Source organism: Lynx rufus, unplaced genomic scaffold, assembly GCF_022079265.1.
Source record: "Lynx rufus isolate CCGP_SWC_20201006 ecotype Redwood Valley unplaced genomic scaffold, mLynRuf1.p SCAF_15, whole genome shotgun sequence".
NCBI classification, from domain to species: Eukaryota; Metazoa; Chordata; class Mammalia; order Carnivora; family Felidae; genus Lynx; species Lynx rufus.
The window spans coordinates 53,422,176-53,444,006 of NW_025814829.1; the positions used below are offsets into that span (position 1 = coordinate 53,422,176).

The 21,831-nt window shown below is 56.8% G+C and overlaps 1 protein-coding gene across 2 annotated transcripts in view; it reads left to right on the plus strand.

Annotated features, from left to right (window-relative positions):
- Positions 1 to 21,831, plus strand: part of CD247 (CD247 molecule) — a 73,319-nt gene that overhangs the window by 49,541 nt on the left and 1,947 nt on the right. The window contains exons 2-7 of one of the 2 annotated variants that reach the window (XM_047077064.1): positions 17,331 to 17,434; positions 18,400 to 18,456; positions 18,966 to 19,046; positions 20,228 to 20,263; positions 21,060 to 21,116; positions 21,530 to 21,571. In XM_047077064.1, the coding sequence (XP_046933020.1) occupies positions 17,331 to 17,434; positions 18,400 to 18,456; positions 18,966 to 19,046; positions 20,228 to 20,263; positions 21,060 to 21,116; positions 21,530 to 21,571 (377 nt within the window). The remainder of the gene's footprint in view (positions 1 to 17,330; positions 17,435 to 18,399; positions 18,457 to 18,965; positions 19,047 to 20,227; positions 20,264 to 21,059; positions 21,117 to 21,529; positions 21,572 to 21,831) is intronic. The other variant, XM_047077065.1, reaches the window with a different exon arrangement.

Consider the following 21,831-nt stretch of genomic DNA (forward strand, 5'->3'; position numbering starts at 1 on the left):
CTGATCCTGGTGGTCCTGGGGAGGCGCCCTGCTGACCAAACTGAGATAACTGGGGCCGGCGAGAGGGGAGGTGACAGGCCCAAGGCTCGCCAGAAGGGGGAGGGCCCATGCTGGGGCCCGAGGCCACAGGGTGAACCACGTCCCTGGGAGACAGGTGATAGCCCAACAAGCCCTCAGCCCACCCACCACCGCCCACGTCCCCCAGCACGTCCCCAGCTGCAGGGGCGCACGCAGGCTTTGTGGGGCCTTTGATCCATGCAAACGAAGTACGTCACAGGCGAGCGCTGGCCGGGCGTGGGCTGCTGGGCACGCCGAGGGTTGCCAAACTGACAAACACACTCCAGGAAAGCCTTCCCCCTCTAGCTGGGCTTCAGGCCCACCAGCAGCCCCACGGCCTCACAACCGACCTGCACGGGAGACTTGGAAACGCACAAGGCCCTCCTCCCTCCTGGCATCCTCCGCCCCGCCGGCCCTCCCCCTCTCCCCCCTGCTCAGACTCAGAGGAGCTCAGAAACAGCTTGCTACAGGCCGCAAGACGAGTCAGCAGCCTGGCCGGGTGGGAAACGGGGTCTTTCTCTGGTATCTTCCCGCAAACAGGGGGCAGATTTCTCTGACGCTTACTTCTGTGCCTCAACGTCGAAGACGTAGAGCTCTTAGTCTTAATCTTATTTCTTCTTGTCAAACTTTTGAAGGGATTAGGGGGAGAGAGCTGGAAACACAGAAATGAGGGAGGCAGCCCTCTCCGGGCTCAGCCTCAGAGTAAGGGTTCAAGCAAAACCTACCAGACTTGATCAGCTATTCACTCCTCAAACCCTGATGACTACCTGCTTCATGCTGGAGCTAGCTGGGGACTGGAGAGTCAAAGAAGAGTAAAATATATTCCAGATGTCGTGGCGTTTAATTTTTTTTAACGTTTATTTATTTTTGAGACAGAGAGAGACACAGCATGAACGGGGGTAGGGGCAGAGAGAGAGGGAGACACAGAATCTGAAGCAGGCTCCAGGCCCCGAGCGGTCAGCACAGAGCCCGACGCGGGGCTCGAACTCACGGACCGCGAGATCACGACCTGAGCCGAAGTCGAATGCTCAACCGACTGAGCCACCCGGGCGCCCCTAGTGGAGTTTAATTTTTAAATGGGAACAGACCCATCATCGAATAATTAGCAAACATCTGTCAAGAACTTATCATATTAATACTGTCAAGTATTTATCATATTAAATACTACTTATCTTTAAACGGAATGTTAACTACATTTTCAAACGATATGCTCAATATGGTTTTCTTCAACCCCCAGATTCATTATCAGGAAGTTCTTCTCAATTTAAAGCGATGTGTCCAATTGTTGATGTGAAAAAATACAAGCAACACGCTACAGCCTGGAAGTACAGAGAAAGTACTGGACTTCTTGCCCCCTTTTCTTTTCTTTTCTTTTTTACAAGGTTCACATTTGGATCTCTGTAATTTAGAGGTACTTCATCTGAACAGGTATCTGGGGGCGCCTGGGTGGCGCAGTCGGTTGAGCGGCCGACTTCAGCCAGGTCACGATCTCGCGGTCCGTGAGTTCGAGCCCCGCGTCGGGCTCTGGGCTGACGGCTCGGAGCCTGGAGCCTGTTTCCGATTCTGTGTCTCCCTCTCTCTCTGCCCCTCCCCCGTTCATGCTCTGTCTGTCTCTGTCCCAAAAATAAAAATAAATAAAAAAAAAAAATAAATGAACAGGTATCTGAAGGTTGAAGGAAAATATATTGAATGTGTTATTTGAACATGTCGCTAATATTCTGTGTACCCATAGATTTAGGGGCGCCTGAGTGGCTCAGTTGGTTAAGCGTCTGACTCTTGGTTTCAGCTCAGGTCATGATCTCGCAGTTCGTGGGAGCCCGCACTGGGCTCTGTGCTGCCGGCGTGGAGCCTGCTTGGGATTCTCGCTCTCCCTCTCTTTCCGCCCCTCCCCCACAGGCTCATGCACTCGCAGGCCCTCTGTTTCTCTCAAAATAAATAAATACACCTTTTTAAAAAAAAAAAAAAACCAGGGGCGCCTGGGTGGCGCAGTCGGTTAAGCGTCCGACTTCAGCCAGGTCACGATCTCACGGTCCGTGAGTTCGAGCCCCGCGTCAGGCTCTGGGCTGATGGCTCGGAGCCTGGAGCCTGTTTCCCATTCTGTGTCTCCCTCTCTCTCTGCCCCTCCCCCGTTCATGTTCTGTCTCTCTCTGTCCCAAAAATAAATAAACGTTGAAAAAAAAAAAATTAAAAAAAAAAAAAAAACCAATACATTTAACCCATGATTCATAGACTAGAAACAGGTGCCCACTGAAGGGAGCACAACAGTTTTCCCAGAGGAGGTAACATTTGAGCAGAGCCTTGAGAGATGAGTGAAAGTTTGCCGAGCTGGAGAGTCTAATGGAAGGTTGGGGTAAGCGCAGGCCTACTAGAAGCAGTGGGCTGGTCAGCCCCTCAGCTCGTTCTCTGTCCAAGCGTCATCCTGGCGGGGCCGGGGGCCTGCTCACCCCGGGGTCCACCCATGAGCAAAGGCCCTGCCCACCTTCCTCCCTCCAGGCCTCGGAAGCTGCCACGTCCCCCGCCCGCTCGCTCACGTCCCATGTGCACCGGGACAGCGGGGACGGTGGAGCGCACGCTTGGGAACCGACACTCTGTGATGTCTCCTCATTACGAGATCTGAAGTATTTTTCTTTCTGATGGCCGGCTTGAACACTGATCACAGCTGCCAGGAACCATAGAGACTGTTATATTAAGGCCCTCGTTGTGGAGGCAAAGAAACCGGAGGGAAACAGCTTCCCCAAGGACACACACATTGCATGACAGCATTAGCCAAGGCTCCCATACAAATGGTCTCTCTTCCAACTCGGAGGTTCTTCGATGGGTCCGGGGCAAAATTCATTTCACGGCATTAATGACCACTACGCAGCCAGTCAACGAATCCGTGCCTCCATTATCCAAGCAATTATGGAATTACTGAGTCCCGAAATTCCTACCACTGGGCTTCCTACCGACAGCAGTAGGAACAGAAGAGCGAGGAGCCGTGGTCTTCGCCCTTTAGCAACCTGCAATCTACTTGAGTAGGAAGGAGCCCCTTCCACACAATGAGAGCAACAAATAAAGTGCTCTTTGCACTAAAAAGAACTGATGCTTGGCAGGTGCGGTGGGAGGGGGCTCTGGAAGCCGCTGGGGCAAGACTAGGGCCGAGAAAGGCGTGCAGCAGATCCCTGGAGGGGCAGGGGGAGCCAGAACTGGACGGAGGGCCATAGGCAGCGCCTGGGAAAACGGAAGTGCGCTCGTTTGTGGCCACGGCTGCGCTGGCCTATGTTCCCCGCTGGCTGGCTTCACTTCAGCAGTTCTCCTCTAACAGGGTGGGTGGGTGATTTTGTTCCTTCTCCATCCAGGATACATCAGGGAAGGGGATATGGGGGCAAGATGCCAGCTCGGATTTGGCTGCAACATTTGTTTTTTCCCTCCTTTGGTGGTCATTCTGGTCTGTTTGGAAACCGGGCTTGTTGTCTGTGACCAGCTAACCCTGCAAGGGGGACTAAAGCGTGCATGGACCACCCGGTCACCCCCATCCCATTTCCACACAGCCCTGAGGAAGACACTCCGAGTCCCTGAATTGCCCAGAGCAGCTGTGGCTCCCCTACCAGGAGCAAAGGACGCCTCAGAGGCAGTGCTGATGCAGCGTGAGACGCCCACCCCGGCTCCCGGCCCTCCCCGGGCTGGCATCTCACACCAGCTGCTCAGAATCTCCCAAGACCCAGGTGGCTGTGAGGTCTTCCTGGGCAGGGCCCCCCCGGAAGCCGGTCCTTAGCATGTGACTGGATGTGAAGAAGGCAGGGCAGGACCATCCCCGTCAGGATATTTCCAGCAAAGTCAGCCCTGTAGGTACGACATGATGTCCACCTGCGATCACACGTCGGCACGAATAAACGTGGGGAATGGACACGAGACAGATCTGCAACGTCACAGTCGTGGCTCCCCCGGGGGTCTCTCTGACAACGGAGATGGAGTGTGTGAGTATTAGTCCCCATCAGGGTGCTCTGTGTCTATGACAGAGAGCCTCGGGGCTGCCCTCCCTCAGGGAGCGGCCTGTCCACAAATGCTCAGGTGGGGCGGAGGCACTCAGAGAATCTTCCAGAGCCAACCAACCCAGAAGGCACTGGTCCCGGAAGCAGGGTGTACATGAGACTATGGGGGCGCATGTTAAAACACAGATCCCTGGACCCAGCTCCAGAGACTCTAATTCAGCAGCTTGGGGGCGATTCTCACACAAGGCCCCACACCAAACCGGGGGCTCCAGGCCAAGAGGAGCAAAGAAACCCTTCTGTGCCCAGGAACGAGCTCAACCGACTTTTTGCTGTCTTGCCAAGTCAAAATTCTCTGCATCTGTATTTTTCGTAAATACCTTCTCAAGGCGACCTGGTCAGCACAAGTCAGAGAAAGCCAGAAAGTCGCCACCTCCTGGGCCACTGGCCTCCCCAGGAATGGCTCCTCACTGCTGTCCGGGGTGGGGGAGCACCCCCTCCCCCCACCGCACAGCGGCGGTCCCGGCGCCTGCTGTTGGAGTCCCCAGAGCAGTGCCCCATCAGAGGGCGAGCTCAGATCCAGGGCTCTGCCCTGGCGGGGCGTGTGCCCCAGGAAAGCCCGGAAACAGCGCTCAAGCGGGGCTCCAAAATGAAAGCAGCTGCCGATTGTGAGAGCGGCAGCTTTGACGACATGTGGAGTCCCCCTGTGTGAGAACAGAGAGACCCCTGTGCTTGCTCCCGCGGGAAGCGCGCTGGGGGCGGAGGCCCAGCCGGCGGCGTTCTGCGTCTCGCTCCTCCAGACCCCGCGCGCCGGTGGACACGGGTGGGCATTCCCTGGGCGAGCCCTCGCCCGGTCGCCGTCCCCACCCCAGGCGGACCCCTGGCTCTCTGGAGGGACCCTCGGATGCCCCCCCCGCCCCCGCCCGACGCCTGGGAAACAGCCCCGCCCACCCCGGCGTCCCGCCGCCCCCGAGGGCTCGGGGGCCTGGCGACCTGTGAGCGCAGAGAGGGCTGGGGCGGTGCGGTTCGGGGGAAAGGGACCGCAAGTGGGGGCGGGCGCCTGAGTGTGTGAGCAGTTTAGATGGGAGATCACGGGCGATAACCCGGGCCCTGGATGGCAGCTCAACAGGAAACCTCGAGGAGGAGACGGCTGCGGGCAGGGGGGGCGGGGCCGCTGCTCCCGTAACCGCACCGACGGCGACCGCCCTGGGGAGGGTGGGGGGCGCGGCCGGGAGCCCGCCCAGGCCGCCCGCGCGGGCGGGGCCTCGGCCCCCCTTCCCTGGGCCCGGGTTTCCTCTCCCTCTTGGCCAAGGTTGCCCTTTATGGATTCGGCCGGTGACTCCGGGGCTGGGGTCGGGCAGGGCCGGGCTTTAGGCGTCGTCGGAGTGAGGAGCCCCGCGCCCGAGAGCGCCTGGGTGGGCCCTGACAGCACGGGCGGGGGGCGCCCCCGGGTCAGGCCGCGGGGGGGGGGGCCCGAGGAGTGAGTGTGGGGATGGCCGTCTCTGGAGAAGCCTCTGGAGCCAGTCGTCCTTCTCCTTCCCCTTTCCAGGAGGCGGCCCAACCCCACAGGCCGGGAGCGCGTGGCCTCTTTAAATCCCGGGGCGCATAGTAGCAGTTTACTCTGGCCCAGGAGTACACTCAGGCCCAGGTCTGATTTAGAACCAAAACAGTGTTTCCTCCCCAACCTCTGAGAAACTTGGTGCAGTGGGAAGTGCTCCTCGAGGCCTCATCCTGTGCCTGTGCCTTGCCCCAAGCCTGCCACCATGTCCTGCACAGTGCGAGGGCCTACAGAGGTGGACAAGGAAGCCCCAGGCTGGAGGGGGCGTGGGGTCAGCAGGTGTCTGCTATGGGTGCCAGGGGAGCCCTGAGGAGGTGGGTGACTTCAATGGCCTGGGGCCTGCAGGACAGCTCCGAGAGCACGCGGAACGGCTGCAGTTCCAGCGCGCCCCCCCCCCCCCCCGCCCCGGGTCTGCCTTCAGCTGCCCAGGCCGCTCAGCTGCAGATGCCCAAGTCAGCAAGTCAGTCGGCCTCTTGGGTGCCCGCCTCGCTGAGGGCTGCGGCTCTGGTGGCCCAGGCTGTGGCCAGAGCTCCTCTCATCTCCCGCTTCCTGGCAGACGGGCTGGTGCTCCTGTCGGCCTTGGGGAAGGGACAGACCTTGCCTCTCATCCCGGCAGCACTGGATAATAATAGCATCAATAATAATCATGCCTGCCGGTTGCCGGCATTAGGGTTGTCGTGTTCCTACGTGAATGTAACCGTATTCCCAAAACGGCGTTATAGCGAAAATGTCTGTATATTGGAGATTCTTCCAGACCCCGGTGAGTGATCGCTAGAAATGCACCGAGCCGCAGCCTAGTTCGAGGATGGGTCCCTGTGCGTCCACTCTTGCCCAGCCTAGGACTGTGCCGCCCACATTTCGTGTGATTTAAGGGCTCACGACATTCATGGGAAATAAATAAACTCCTCCCCTCCTCTTTTCCTGGCTCCTCCTGGATTAAGGTGTCGAGAACATTTTTTGTGTAGAAAGATATTATCAATATCAATGTCGATATAGGCATAGATGTAGAAACATTTTTATGGTGGCGAAGTAGACAAAACAGAATTTTACCGTTGTAGCCATTTTTAAGTGTACAATTCAGTGGATAAAGTTGTTTGCAATCACTACCAACTGTTTCCAGAACTTTCTCATCATCCCAAACAAAAACTCTAAGCAGATATAGATTTCTGTATGTATAATTATACATACGCAGCCTATATAATATGTCTTTCTTTTTTCATACATAAATCCATTTAGAGCTTGCTTTTTTCGCCTAATTATCTTGGAGCTCTTTCCACAGCAGCACATACAGAACTATCTGTTGTGTTTTGGGTTTCTTAAACTGCTACATATGAATATACCAAAATTCGCTAATTAGGTTCCTAGCTGGTGGATGTTTCCGTTGTTTCCGTTTTCCTGGTTTTGCTCCTGCAAATAACTATGTAACAAACATCCGTGCGTGTCTACGTGTGCGCGCATACTATGAGGGCTTATCTGCAGAATAAATTCAAGTCTCGGAGAAATGGCAAGATCATGCCTGGAATTTTGACATGAGGGGATTTGATAGAGTGGATTTCTTTTAAATCGTGTTAATGTTCGAGAGCATAATGTGAGGGCTGTGTGCCGCGTGCGGACGAACAAAGGCCTGACCTCTCATCCAGGCTCTGCTGATATGCGCCTCGGGACCTCGGGAGAGTCCCTTCACCTCCCTGACCTTCAGTGGCTTCATCTGCAAAGGGGAGCAAATAAGACGTGCCCAGATCAACCAGTCACGTGGGCTTAGGGTCCACCCGAGGTCATCATTTTAGCCGAATCACCTCTGTTAAGGCCTTTCTCCAAACACAGTCACATCCTGAGGTCCCAAGGCCTTCAACACAGGAATTTTGGCGGGGACACAGTTCATTCCGTAACAAAGAGCTGGGTGCTGAAGGCATGTCACTGAATGATGAAAAAGCACAAGAATGAAGGGGTTTGCATCCTCTCGGTAGAAAGACACCCCTTTCTGTGTGGAAACCATAGCTTGGTTTATGGGGCAAGGGCAGGAAGAGATAAAGATTACTACTTTCAGATGAACTTACACAACTTGTGGATGATCTTTACAGGGCAGTCGGCACCCTGGCGGCCTAGCCTGGATTTTAGGCCTGGCCCGCAGCTTGCCTGGGCATCTCCAGGCAACCTGCCCCACCCCCACCCCCACCCACCACCAGGCAACCATGAACAAAGTTTATTCCAATTGACTGCTTTTGTCTGTTAAATTGTATTCACATTCTTGAAATTCCAAAAATAATGTGTATTTGTTATAAAAAGAGAGAAAGTCCTACAATTGCTCCCACTCTCGTTCAGAGAAAAATCTACTGGCTGAGAAGTTTCTAACTAATCCCCACCCCCACCCCCCACCCCCGCCCCACCCTCTTACCCTCTAACCTTCATCTTCTAGCACTCTCCCTCTCTCATGCCACCCTGGCCACATCTACCTCCTTGCTGTTCAGATACACCAGGCCTGGACCCACCACAGGACCTTTGCTTCTGCTCTCCCTCCGTCAGGGGTGCCCTTCCTTCACATATCTTCACAGCTGAGGCCTTCTGACTATCCATGAAAAATAGGATCCGTGTCTCTCTCTCATTTTGTACTTTCAGTACTAACCAGCAGTGAGATTAAGAGTCTCTTTATAATGTTTATAAGCAACTTGTTTTTCCTCCTCTGAGAATCGCCTATTTATATCTGTTGCTGATATTTCTTTCGGACTAGTCGTCTTAGCTTTCATTTTTCAAAGTATTATTGATTGAATTCTAAGCCTGCGGAAAGCTTGAGGAATGAAGCTGTTCATCACAGAGTTATTTACAATGGTGAAAAATTGGAAACTAAACCACCTTCAATGGGGAAATGGTAAATAAATAGCAGAGGAATTATTACACAACCATTAGAAAGGATATTCAGTAAGCCTATGAAATAACATGAAACATGGGATATAAATAACTGACATAACATGAAAATATAATGTTAAATTATAATGCTAACAGGAAACGACAGATTTTTTTTTCAGGGAAAAAAATTTCACATAGAATAATTATAACTTATAAATAACAAACACTTTGGAAGGCAATCTGCTGTCACGTGAATAGTGGCTGTGTTTGAATGTGGTATTATGGGTGATTTTGATTATTTTGTACTTTCCTGCACTTTTATAACGAGTCGATTTACTTGAAAATAAAAAGAAAAGTGATCATAGGAAAATTTTTAAAAATGATTGCACAGAATCAGAACAAACTTCGTGGAAACAATGATACGCGAAAGCAAGTATTCTTCCATAATCCTGTTACCTTTAAGAAACCCAACACCTTTCTTCCCCTTTGCTGTGGAATCCGTGTCTATGGGAATATATGATTTGTGCGTAGCTATGATCAGACATTTAGCTTTACAATGAAACGCGAGCGTTTGAAATCCAACATTTGAGGAGGGGAGGTCGAGGAGGCCGTGGCAAGTCAGAGTAGCAAGAAATTATACGGTACCACGTTATGTAGACTCGTTCTCTAGGTCAAGGCTGTCTCCAGGTGCGTCAGCCTCTAGAGGCCCAGAGTAGCCTCACTTTGGTAGCAAGCCTTCCGTCCCTGTTAATCCTCTAGGCCTCCCAGCCTCCTGCCCCCTCAAACGAAGGCCAAGGGTAGACTTAGAAACACATCTGCTAATGTGGCGTGATCCTCAGAAAGGAGTCTGTCCATTCTCAGCCTGGAGAGGAACCCCTCTCCCCAGCCCCGAGGGCCAGTGAGTTGTCCAAGCTTAGAGCCAAAGGGTGGTTAGGATTCTGGAGCAGATAGTATCTGGAGATCTAGACAGGCCTGAGCTCGACCCTGGATCTAGACCTTTGGCACGTTATGAACCTCTCTGAGCCTCAGTTCCCCCAGCTGTACTCTCACAGTCGCTGTAAGGACCGAATGAGAAAACCCACATATGCTTCACCTGATGCTTATCGTCATGACCCAGGTGTCTATCTTTCCTGCCGCAGTGAAAGTTGTTCGGTGAAAGGGAGCAAACCCCCTGGCAGGGGAGGTCTGGGTCCGCGAGCCGGGCATCACACCCCGCACAGGCACCCCAGGACTGCTGCCACTCTGCCTTCCTGAAAACACATGACTTCCTGTTTTCTAAAATTTTAGCCTGCAATGTCATCACCAGTTGTGTCTTTGCCTGGGGGTGGGGCTGGGCAGCAGCCCGACCCTGGGCTCAAGTTTGGGGCTGCAAAACGTGGTCAGGGGGGCTTGGGATCCGGCTGGTCCTCCCGGAACTGTGGGCCTTATGATGCACATCGATGCCGTTAGCGCCTGTATCCCGGGAGCTTAAATGTATTTAAATGCATTTAAATGTCACATACCCTGTGAGAGAGCTATGCAATTATTCCATAGTCACATAGCTGCTTAAGTGCCGGAGCCACGACCCGGACTCAAGTTCTCCACCCTCAAAGGATTTATTCTTGCTGTGATACCTAAGTGCTTCCTATTAAGGGGGAGACCAGCTAGACACGGGAGAGATTTTAAAGGCCGCGTTATAGAACGGGGAGACTTTGTGTTCTTTGTGCCTCTGAGGGCAGAACTAGGCCCAAGGCTGTTTTTTAACAACTCTGAAAATCAGAGCTCTCCACCAGCGATTGACGAGTGGTGAGCTCCCTGTCACCCAGGGTATCCAAGCAGAGGCTGAAGGTGTCAGAGAAGAAATGCCTACAAAAGGTGGGAGGCTCTCTGGAGAGCGGGAACTCCGGAAGCACCGGGAGAAAGGGGAAAGACCAGGGAACGAGCAGCAGATGCTCTTGGGAACTTCTGTGCTGAGTGAACTTTCTGGGCTTTAATCTCCTTGTCCGCAAAACAGAGTCGGCGGTAATTCTGCCCATCTCAGGAAGAGTTGGTCTGAGGATCAAATCAGATCATGCGAGGGCAAAGAGTTCTCTAAGCGGTACGCTGAGTGCAAACGCAAGCTCCCTCGGTACCCTTTCGTGAAGCCAGGAGCGATCAGAGCGTCCGCACCGGAGCTCCCGGTGTCCCGGGCACGTCACACCGATGCCTGTGCGTCGTCCGATCTTATCCTCAGACCCGCGGAGGGTGGGCATCTCCATCCCGAGCTGGGGAGCGGACCAGGTTCTGTCCCCAACCTTGGCACGCGAGAGCGAGAGGTGGGACGCCCGCTGCTGCCGTGGTGGCGAAGAAGGGCCACCTGAGCCCGTAGCTGAGCGCGTGGCACTGGGCGGGGCACTTCCCCGGGCCCTGTTAGCTCAGCGCATCTGCATAACTGCCCTGTGAGGTCGGTCTTGTTAAACCCCTTTGGCAGACGGGGTAAGCGAAACTCAAGAGAGGTTAAGAAAGCCGTTCCCCCAAACACAAAGCCAGTAAGAGGCAGATTCAAAGACTAAGACTGAATAATAGTCTTTCTGGCTCTACGGCAAGTGAAACCAAAAGGTATCACCTGTGCTTTCCAGGGCTTGTTGGACGGGGGACACAGGAAAGGCCCCCACGCTGCTGGGACGGCACGTTAGAACCCGGCGAACAGTAAGGGCGGTGAATTCAGAGCTGGGTGAAAACTCGGTCCTGCACCCACCGGTGAGGCGCACCCGAGGCAGAGAGGCGAGAAAAGCGCCTGGCGTCAGGAGACGCAGTGGTCTCGTCCAGCTCTGCCACTAGCCTGCTGGTGTCCTTGAGGAAGTTACTTTACTCCTCTGGTCTCAGCTTATTGCCCCACGTTGCATTGGGCCCAGTAATACACCCCCGCCCACCTTCTGGGCTCTCATAGACTCGAGCTCGATCAGGCACAGGAAGTAACTTTAGAAGTACAAATCGGGGTTCAGATGCAAGGCATCTTACCAGTTGGCTTTGAGGGAGCCGGGCGGGGGGGGGGGGGTCGCCCTGCTCCCCCAACAGGGTGTGTTGGGGGAGGAGCCTGGCTGGAGGTGGAGACGGGCTAGTGTGTTAAACTAGCTTCCAGGAACGGCAGGCCCGGGTAGATGGAGACCTGTGTTCCTTGTTCTCAGCAGCTCCCAGTCCGGCTGGGAGACAAACAGTACAGTTCAATACACCTCACCCAAAGCAATTAGACTCTGTAAGGGCAGGTGCCTCCCTCGGCTGCCCTCTGGGGCCCCGGAGTCTTCTGTTAATGGTCCGTGTTGAGAAACTTCTCGAACTCGGGACTTCTATAGAGACAAAAAGGTGTATGGAGAGGGCTAGGCTCACTCTCACTGAGACTCGTGACACTTTTAGATGCAGTGAACCGTAGGAGTAGATACGCTGGGATCCGTCACTGGTTGTCATGGCGTCTCCTCTGGGCGTCTCACCTGTTCCAGGTCCTGGGCCACATGGCAGGCCCAGGCCGGAAAGCTTCAGTTTATTATGCTTAAAGTCAAAATCAGAGTAATCAGGGTGGCACCGTGGGGGGCTTCAGAGCAGGTAGTTGCAGTGGGGGGAGGGGGCGGGGGGGGGGGGAGGGCCGGGGCCTGAGGCCAGGGCTCAGGGTGCATCGTCTGTGCGCACACGAGGTCAGGCAGGTTTCCGACAAGGCCTGTTCGAAGAGGAGAACTCCTAGGGATGATGATTGGGCGCCGTCCCACGTATTGGCTTCCCGCTACGGGTCATCTCCATGCGTCCATGGTCCGGTCTGTGGGCCAGGAGGCCAGGTCCAGCTGAGCACCACTGAGATTTTCAAAGAGGAGGGGCTGCTGGGATTCTCTGCTCGCTCCCTCACTTGCTGGGAGATAGGGTTCTCGTACGGGACAGTAACCTGCTGGCCCACCTCATCGATGCCTGCCTGGTCGCTGACAGTGTGACGGCAGGGGGCTGGGGAGTGACCAGAGTCCAGGGTCCCAGTTCAGCCAGGCCCTGGCCATCCTGAGCTGTATCAAGTCTGTGATGGGGATTGCGGTGAGCAGGCCGGGCAGTGACCTCACGACCACGGACAAGGGCAGGCTGGGTGCCAGGCTTCTCCTCTTTTCCCCCGTGTTCCCATCCCGTATTCAGTACTGGACGTGCCTGGGTGCGGAGGGCCAGCTCTTCCCAGGCTCCAGCTTGCTCTGCTGGGCAGGGGTCATCAGGTTATGCTCTGTCCTGGAGTAAACAGAACCACTTAAAATACCCCCGTCTCGGCCTGGCCTCCATCTGGGAGCACCTGCCTGACGCCTCCAGCCCTACGACACCTGGATGTGCTCCGGCCCAACCTGGACTTCAGTCTCCATGTTTGCTCTGTGTCCAGATGCAGGGCTCCGGCGTGGTGGGGACGTGTGGATGGGGTCACCTGCTAGGCCCGGGGAAGGTGGAGCGGGCATGGGAATTGGGGCCGAACCCCCTTCTTTTCCAGATTAGCTGAGTGTGCCCTGTGCACGGAATGGCCCGTGGGGGTCCAGGTTGGACAGATGAAGGCTCATGGGGTCAGAGCCCATCCCCAGCTCTCGTCCCGCAGCCCGGCCAGAGGCCGTGTTCTCCCACTTTGCAAATAGGGCTTGTCCCCTTTCCCTGGCTGGCCACCGTCACCCCTAGGCCTGTGCTGGGAGGCTATTGTTAGCTTGCCTTTGTTTTCTTCAACCCTACTCCTCTGATGGGAGGGCAGCATTTTCTGAATGGGAAATCACGTGACTGCTCAGAAGGCAGCCCCCTCATCAAATGCCCACTGGTTCAATGGTGACGGCCCCTGGGCAGGATCTGGTTCGCTGTGTGGCTGTGAACACCCGGAAGTTAGGGGCGCCAGTGTCTCTCGTCCTACCCAGTTGAAACAATTTTATGCAATGAATTTATTAAAAAAAAATTTTTTTTTTTTTTGAGAGGGGTTGGGGAAGGGCAGAGGGAGAGGGAGAGAGAGAGAGAATCCTAAGCCATCTCCATATTGGGGGCGGATCTCACCACCCTGAGATCAGGACCTGAGCTGAAATCAAGAGTCAGACGCTCAACCAACTGAGCTACCCAGGAGCCCCTCTCATCCCACCCAGGTTAAACGTTCCTGATACTATTTGACCCTTCCTCTCTCTCCAAAAAAAAAAAAAAAAAAAAAAAAATGTGTTGGTGGTGATTTGGGGGGAAAAAAGTCAGCAACAATAATAGCAGACACGTTATTATTACGTGCTGGGCCCAGCACCCCGTAATAAATATCTTATTTAATCCTCACTATCACCTGATGAGACAGGTCGTGTTACTGGGGCAGAGGGCAGGAACTGCGATAAAACCATTTCTGTCGTACAGGAAAGCTGCCGCCTTAGAGCTTGTTAAACACCTCCCTCCCTCCGGGACTGAATGGGATGTGGGTTGCAGAATGTGTGCTAATGGATCAGGAAATGAGGCCGCCGGAGCTCTGCCTTGGGGGTGAGGGTGCAGGGAAGAAACCGGAAGCAGGAAGCAGGAAGTATCTCTGCTTCATGCTTTTGGGTTGGCATCCCGGAAAACTACGTGCTGTTCGAGGGAAGCCCCTCTAAGCTGTAGCCATGAGCCCCATGAGGGCAGGGACTCAGAAGGCCTCATCCCGAGGTCAGACATCATTGTCCTTATGGAGGAGATTTACAAGAACACCTCCCAACACGTTTTTTTCCCTTTGTTTTCACCACACCCTGCGGGTAGAGGTGATTACCCACCATTTTGCAGATGGAGGAGCTGAGGCCCAGAGAGGTGACGCGGCTTGCCCAAGACCACACAGCGGCTTTGTGGCAAGGGGAGGGCGAGAATCTGCCTGACACCCCACCCGGGGCCCCTTCTATTTCAGCATCCCCTGGCATCGAGCAGATGCCCAAGAAATATTTGATCAGTTACATAATCGAGTTAGGTCCCGGGTCCCTTTGGGGAAGTTTCCAGGCTATCACCGCCTGCCTCAGGCCCGCTGCTCCCAACACAGGCACAGCTGGACCGGGTGGAGGAAGATCCTTCCCCGGGAAACGTGTTGCGGTTAATATCCTCTCCTTGACCAAACCACACACAGCATACTTGTCATCGGCCATAAAATCACGCTGCTCTTTAGAAAGAAAGGAAGACAGAGAGAAAACCTGTCCCTGTTACTTATCTCTGGGGGAGGCAACCAAGTCCCCTCCCCCACTGCGCTGGCTCTGCACAACAGGAAGAAATATTTCTTCTCATTTGTTCTAAATTTACTGTCCAGTCATTTTTCTGTCCTCATTTTATGTGACAGGCAGCTGAGCGATTTTTCTCCCAGCCCTTTTTCTGAGTCTCAGCCACCCCCATAAATTGCCGCCGACACCTCGTCTCCAGTCCCCAAAGAAAAAAATCACCCCCGGCGTTGGTGGTCTTTGCTGGGGGCTGGCTTACCTCCTAGAGGGTTTCAGCCGCCTACCTGTGGTCAGCAGGGGACTTCTGGCCCTGCCCCGGGGGCCAGCGGGCAGGCCAACCGTGGGTGGACCCCCTCATCTTCCCTGAAAAGCCCAAGCTATCTAATGAACGTCTACTCTGTGCTCCAATGTCCAGGGTAGAGGCTTGGTGGAGGGGACTCTCAGAACCCGACAAGTTACGTGGGGGGGGGGGAGCGCTTTGTGGGAGGCAGGCTCTTGCACCTCCATCCGGTGCAGAATTTCGGGGGCAGAATCAGCCATTGAGTGGCCAGGGGCGAAGGTGGGGGGATAGGAGCCCCATTTCACACCGAGTGGAGGGGGCGTGTTGGGCCCGGCAGGCGGGAAGAGGAAAGGCAGGTGGGTAGGAAAGGACTGGTGAGCCCAAGGAAGAGCAGTATGTTTCCCACTGGAGCAGGAGAGGCAGCGCGGGGAGGGTGTCGGGGAGCTGGGCCCGGATCGGGCCTGAGCCCGGCCTGATGAGTTTGGACTTAGTTCTGAGTGACCGGGTCATCAGTAGTTTCTGAGCAGGGGCTGTGGGAAGGGACGTTTACAAAGAGTTCAGCTGCCTGGGGCCCAGAGGGGGTCTTGAATTCGGGCGGGAGTCGCAGGCTTGAGGATTCGGGGAGGGGAGGGGAGGGGAGGAACCCTGCCGCCGCCCTGAGTCACACAGCACGTGGGAGAAGCCCAAACATCGCTCCTGGAGAAAGGCGGGCAGGGCCGGACCCAGGGGAGGGGGGCGCAGAGAAGCACAGTCCCGGCCGCCTCTCGCGCTGTGTGTGTGCTGCTGGGGAAACCTGAAGTTCTGTGTGTGTTTCTGCGTCGTGCTGTTGGGAGGTTCTGACAAGTTATTCCGTTAAAGGGGTGCCTGGCACATAGTAAACATTAAAGAAATGTTAGCGTTTTCACCCTGTTTAACAGAAGAGGCGGCTGAAAGGGTGACTAACGTGCCGCAAGTCACCCCACTGGTAAGGGCAAGCCAGCGCTCAAGGGCAGGGTATCCGCTCCCACAGCCCCGATCCGGGGGCTGCGGGCGGCCACCAGAGGGCACTCTGACCTTGGGAGAAGCCGCCGCTGTGGGCGGAGCTTAGCTGGCAGGGGCGGAGACAGGTAGCGGGCCCGGTACGCGGGCGGAGTCGCTGCAAATACCTGGCAGGAAGTACGGTCTGAAACCCAGGTCTCACGGTGCAGCGAGCTTTGAAATAAAATTGCTTTTATTTAGCCAAGACATTTACTATATCTCCTTCTCCAACCCCGTTGCCCTAAGATGCCAGCGTAAGGGGCGCCTGGGTGGCTTAGTCGGTCGAGCGTCCGACTTTCGACTCAGGGCAATGAGCTCCTGGCTGGTGGGTTTGAGCCCTGCACCGGGTTCTGTGCCGACAGCTCAGAGCCTGGAACCTGCTTCGGATTCTGTGTCTCCCTCTCTCTCTGCCCCTCCCCCACTCGCACTCTGTCTCTCTCTCTCTCAAAATAAACAAACACTAAAAAAAGTAAAATACCAGCGCCAACTAAATGGACAAAGGTTAATATGGCAGCGGGGATTAGCGGCTCACAGGCAGTTTGGGGATAGGACAGGCTAGATGGATTTCTGAGCTACCTTTTGTAGGGTGCATCCGATTCTACCAGATGGCAGAGCTGCAGGGAGACAGAGGGAGAGGATATGTAGAGGGAACAGTGCATGCAAAGGCACAGAGGCAAATGGTCCGGAGGAGCAAGGTGTGACCCCGGAACTATAAGTGTGTGGGGAAGGGAAGGGGTTCAGGGACAGGGACAGACGAAGCTGAGGCCATGGGGCTGGGACTGGTGAGTAGTGAGACTGCCGGGTTCAGGCTGGGAGGGGCTCACCGAATGTACCTTCGTCTACTGCTTATGAGACTCCTTGGGGCCCAGGGGAGGGAGGCCCAGCCCCAGACCCCACTGCCCTGAGGGGGAGACTGCTCGGTGCCCCGCACCGAGGAAGCCGAGTCAGGAAGGGGGAGTTAACCCCGGTTCCCACAGTCCTGATGGACGATCTCACCCGAACTCAGTCCCGTTCTCTCCCTGTGGGTAGGCCTTAGGGAGCCACACACCTGACTCAGGTGGTGCCATTCATCCAGACGTGGGCATCTTATTGCAGAAGCTTCCAGAGTGCATGGTTCATTTGGGCGCTCACACACGGCTGGGCCGCAGCGGGCCTAAGGCAGCAGTTCTGCGTCCGCTGGACAGCTTCACTCCCCCGCCTAGTTTCTGCTTCCCTTCGGTCTTCCCCAGGATCTGTGACCCCACCAGGTGTCATGTCTGGCTGTTGGGGGAGGCTGGGTTTTTCCCTTGGTGCTGGTCCAAGGGTATGGGAGAGAAGCTGTGGTCAGATGGGGTGTGGGGAATGGATTCGGCCCCCCTTGTCATGGTTTCCCTGGCCAGTTATGGGGCCACCCTAGGACGGTGGGGACGTGTCCTGTCACCCTGGGCCTGGCTGATCAGTCTCATCTCTTGGCACAGAGGCGCAGAGTTTTGGCCTGCTGGATCCCAAACTGTGCTACCTGGTGGACGGAATCCTTTTCATCTATGGCGTCATTATCACTGCCCTGTTCCTGAGAGCGAAGGTGGGTACCTTGGACTCTGGGGAGCAGGTGTGGGCTCCCCTACTTGCAAAGTCTCAAGCATGGGCAGGGCCCGGAGCGTGGCGTCCCCGGCAGAGCAGGGACCAGCCAAGCGTGCCCCTTGGGTGGGCTGGTGTCTCACTGAGCCTGACAGAGTGGAAGGGACAGCCTGATGCCGGGGTCTTGGAGAGGAACCATACAAACGTGTAAACATCCCAGCGTCCCAGGGCAGCGGTACCGCTGGCAGGAAAGGGGCTTTAGGGAACTAAGAGCGGGAGGTGGGGACCTACGGTCCCTCCCCAGGTCCTGTTGTCCTGCTGCTGACTGAGGCCCCCGCCAGCCTGTCTCTGGAAACCTCAGGTTCCGTGTCAGGAAGTGCGAGGGTGAGCCCAGAGCTCGGGTTTCAGCGGGTGCCTTGCAGAGTCTGGGTTTCTTGGAAGGGCTGGAGCTGGGGCTGGGGGGACGCCGCGGTGCCAGCAGAGGGTGGAAGGAGGCTGGGTCCTTGTTATCACTTGGGTCCCCCCCAGGCTTCTGCTCTTTTGGATTGTCGATTTGGGCAAAAGATGCTATTTGAGGAACAGTCTTATTAATTTTCTGTTTGAAAGTTGGAACAGCGCTGTCCTAGATCCTAGATGATCTCTCGGGTGGTTTCTGTAGGATCTGTGAGATCTGTTAAGGTCTCCGCCTCAGCGGAGAGAACTGAGCCGAGAGCGAGGTCGTGTGTGCCTCGGGGCAGGTCCGCAAGGACCCTAAGCTAGCGCCAAGCAGGGACGCCTGAGGTCACGATGGGAGTCGCGACCATGCGCAGCCTCCGTCCACCTTGGAGTTGCTCTCCGAGGGCCCGGGGGGGCGGGGGGGGGGGTGACGGCGGCGAGGGCAGCGCCTCCGCCCGGGTGGGGGGACCAGCGCGGTGGCCGCACGCGTCCCCGGCGGACCCAGCGCTCTAACCTCGCCGCCCCCTCTTCCAGTTCGGCAGGAGCGCGGCCGCCCCCGCGAGCCAGCAGGGCGCCAACCAGCTCTACAACGTAAGTCTGCCCTCCCGTCGCCCCTCCCCGCCCTCCCCCTCCCCCCAGGGGACCGCGGCAGGGTCCGGGCTGCAGGCTGGCGGGTTGTCGAGCCTCCCTAGGGCCCGGGAACACGGGGACCGTAATCGTACCCGCCGCGTCCACACGGTCCTGCTTAGGGCGCGCTGGCCGGTGAGCCCCTCCCACCCGCGGGTTGCAGGGGCCCGAGGCGGGTGGGCGGGGACGTCAGTGGGTCTTCAGGGCCGCAGGGAGGAGGTTTCACTCTCCTGGGGCAACGGGACTTGGGTTGAATCTATTTACACACACACACACACACACACACACACACAGTCACGGGGAACGCACGTTCGTTCTCTGAGATGCGGGTACCCGGCCCGGACCAGCTTCCACCCCAGCCCCAGGCCTGCTCCTTTCCTTGAGAGCCACGCCCAGAGGGAACTCCCAGTCCCGCCGGCCCAGCCCTCAAGAGGGGGTCTTTCCAGTCCCTGAGCCTTTCCCGTCGGTTCTAGGAGCTCAATCTGGGAGGAAGACAGGAGTATGAAGTTTTGGATAAGAGACGAGGCCTGGACCCTGAGATGGGAGGAAAACAGGTAGGCATTCCTGTCTCTGCCTGTGTGTGCCAGTGTGGGTGTGCTCAGCGGCCGCAAGGAGAGAGCTCCTCGGTGCCTGCGCGCTCTTGCCCCCTCCCCCCCCAAATCCATCCTATCCCGCAAGGGCCCTAGGGCCCTAGCACAGGTGGACCCATTGCTTCCATGCCCTTCTCTTCCTCCCCCCAACCCCCCCCCCGGGCTCCGTTCTGCATCGCAAGGGACCTCCTGTACGTGAATGTGACACCCTTGTATCCAAGGTCCACCCGCTTGCCCTTAAACTTCTTGTCCACCCTGAGATGCACACACAGTGGGGCCATCTGCCCCCCAAAGGAACAGATCTGGCGAAGAGGGCCATACGGGAAGGGCCCGAGGCCACTGGACAAGGAATTCTGGGTCCCAGGTACCCCTTGGAGCGTGGTGGGGCTCCAGGCTCCTAGTGGCTCTGTTCTCTTGGCTGTGAGCTCCACAATCTGTGGGGACAGGAGGCTGGATAAGGCTAGGCGAGGGCCCTCTTAAAAGCAGGGCTCAGCCCAAAGGCCCGCTGCCCAGGTTTTAGGGTGGCCCTCCCTTGTTTCTGGTCACACCTGTCTACCCAGCCCCCTGTGTCTGAGCCCTGTGCTGGGCCTGCCGTTGCTAGAGCGGACGGGCGGGGAGGAGAGGAGACCCTGGCAGTTTCCTTGGCCCCTGCCTTCCAGCCTCAGCTCTCCTCTTCCCTGGACTAGGAGGGGTGAGGAGGGGTGGAGACGGAGGGGTGAGCAGTGCTCCCTCACCGAGCAGTGGCTGGCCCTGCTCCAAATGAAGGTACTCAGTACCTTTCCTTTTCAGCCAGAAATCCCACTTACAAGTTTGTGATACGTATGGCACTGTGTCTGCAAGGGGACACGCAGACTGGCTCTCAGCCGAGACCCCGCGGCCTGCCCTGGGCAGGGCTGGGCCAAGGAGGCCATGCGGGGAAGTGAACCCTGTGTGCAAGGGAGTGTGCAGTGTGCACTAAGAAGCAGAGGTTGAAGTAGAGCTGTGAGGGTGGGGGAGGTGGGGGCAGGGCCGCAGGAGGGAGCTGGTGGGGGGCGGGCGGGCAGGTGGCCCCGGGGGTGCGGAGGGGAGGCGCAAGGAGGCCGCTGCAACCCTCCTGCCTTGGGTCCCTGCTTCTCCACCTCTAACCTTCCCCTTGTCTTTCCCAGCAGAGGAGGAGGAATCCTCCGGAAGTCGTGTACAATGTGAGTACAGGAGGGCAGGCTGGAGGGGGGCTCCTGGTGACGGCATCACTCCCTGCCCTGTGCCTTTGCCCCGCTTGACCTTCCCGTGCCAGATGCCCCACCTGCTCGCTGCCTGTGGCGGCTGGCTGTGTATAGAACAGCCTTCTCTTGCCTTCCCTCCCTCAGCCCCTGAGTCTGCCGTTGGAGTTCCCTGTAGACGGCCCCGGGGGACGGCCAGGTCAGGCTGGACCAGTATAGGGTGGCGGGCCCCTCTGAGGGGCTCCTGCTTCTAGAGGCTGGAGTCTTCCTGAGTGTTGCCTCTTGCTCAAAGGTCAACCTCCCCCTCTGGGTGTGCGTCTGATTGTGGTTTTCAGACTGTTGACGTGGGTCTGCCACGAAGCGGACCAGAGAGAGCTGACTCTCCTTCCTTCCTGCGGTTGGTTGATCCACAGCCCATGGTGCTGGCTGTGGAAAGAGACAGCTTGCTCAGATAAACGGTTCTGGGGGCTCCAGGGGGCCCTCGCGTTGTCCACATTCACGTTCTTTGGCTAGGATTCCACATTTTATCTTTGAACCTAACCCGGGCTTCTCAGCTCAGTGCAAAGGGCTGGCAGCTCAGAGAAGAGTCCAGAGGGCTGAGGAGAAGGGTGAGGTTGGAGCTGGTCGGGGACGGAGATGCTTATGTGAATAAGGACCGGAGCTTTGATTGTGCGAGCTCCCCGCCAGTAGGGAGTCGAGAGGCATCCTCTTCTGGGGGAGCCCAGTGTCTTCTGCATAAGGTAGTGAAACCGGTGTCCCGTGCCCTCTTCTTTTCCAGGCACTGCAGAAAGACAAGATGGCGGAGGCCTACAGTGAGATTGGGGTAAAAGGCGACGTGAGTGCTGCTTCCCGATTCCCAAGAATTGGGTCAGGATGGGGAAGCCCCTCCCAAGGAGCTCCTCCTCCGCTTCCAGATGTGCCTGCTGGAGGCCTCAGTTCCCACCCGTTCGCCTACATTCCCCTTATCGCCTGCAAAAGCCCCTGGGATGGTTGCCAAGGGGCGAAGCATTGGCCCTACATAAGATGCTAAGGAAAGGCTGATGTTCTTTCGGGGGCCGCAAACCCGGGCCCCATCGGAGACGATCCTCACCTTAGTCTTCGGGCCTCAGGACCTTTCTAGCCCAGGGGCAGGGGTACCGGCTGGGAGACCGTCACCTCTGATTCTCTGGGGGCCCCTGGAGTAGAGGCCTTGAGCCGGAGGCCGCTGCTGACTCTGTGCCTTTCCGCCCTTTTGTCTCCCTCCCACAGAACCAGCGGCGGAGAGGGAAGGGGCATGATGGCCTCTACCAGGTAAAAACGGATGCGGGGCATCCGGTCCGCGCTGCGGGCCCTCCGTCCCCGGGTGCCGTCTAACCAGGGGCGAGGCCAGACGCCCACGTTCTGCTTGCTGGTGGCACCAGCTCTCGCCATCAGCCGGGCAGGGCGAACCCGAGGCCCCTGAACCGGCCGGGCCCTGGGGCAGGGCTGGGATGTAGCGATTGAAGCATGGCTCCCACGGTCGTGCCCACGGGAGCCCCCGGGGCACTGGCCACGGAGGAGCAGCAGCTGCG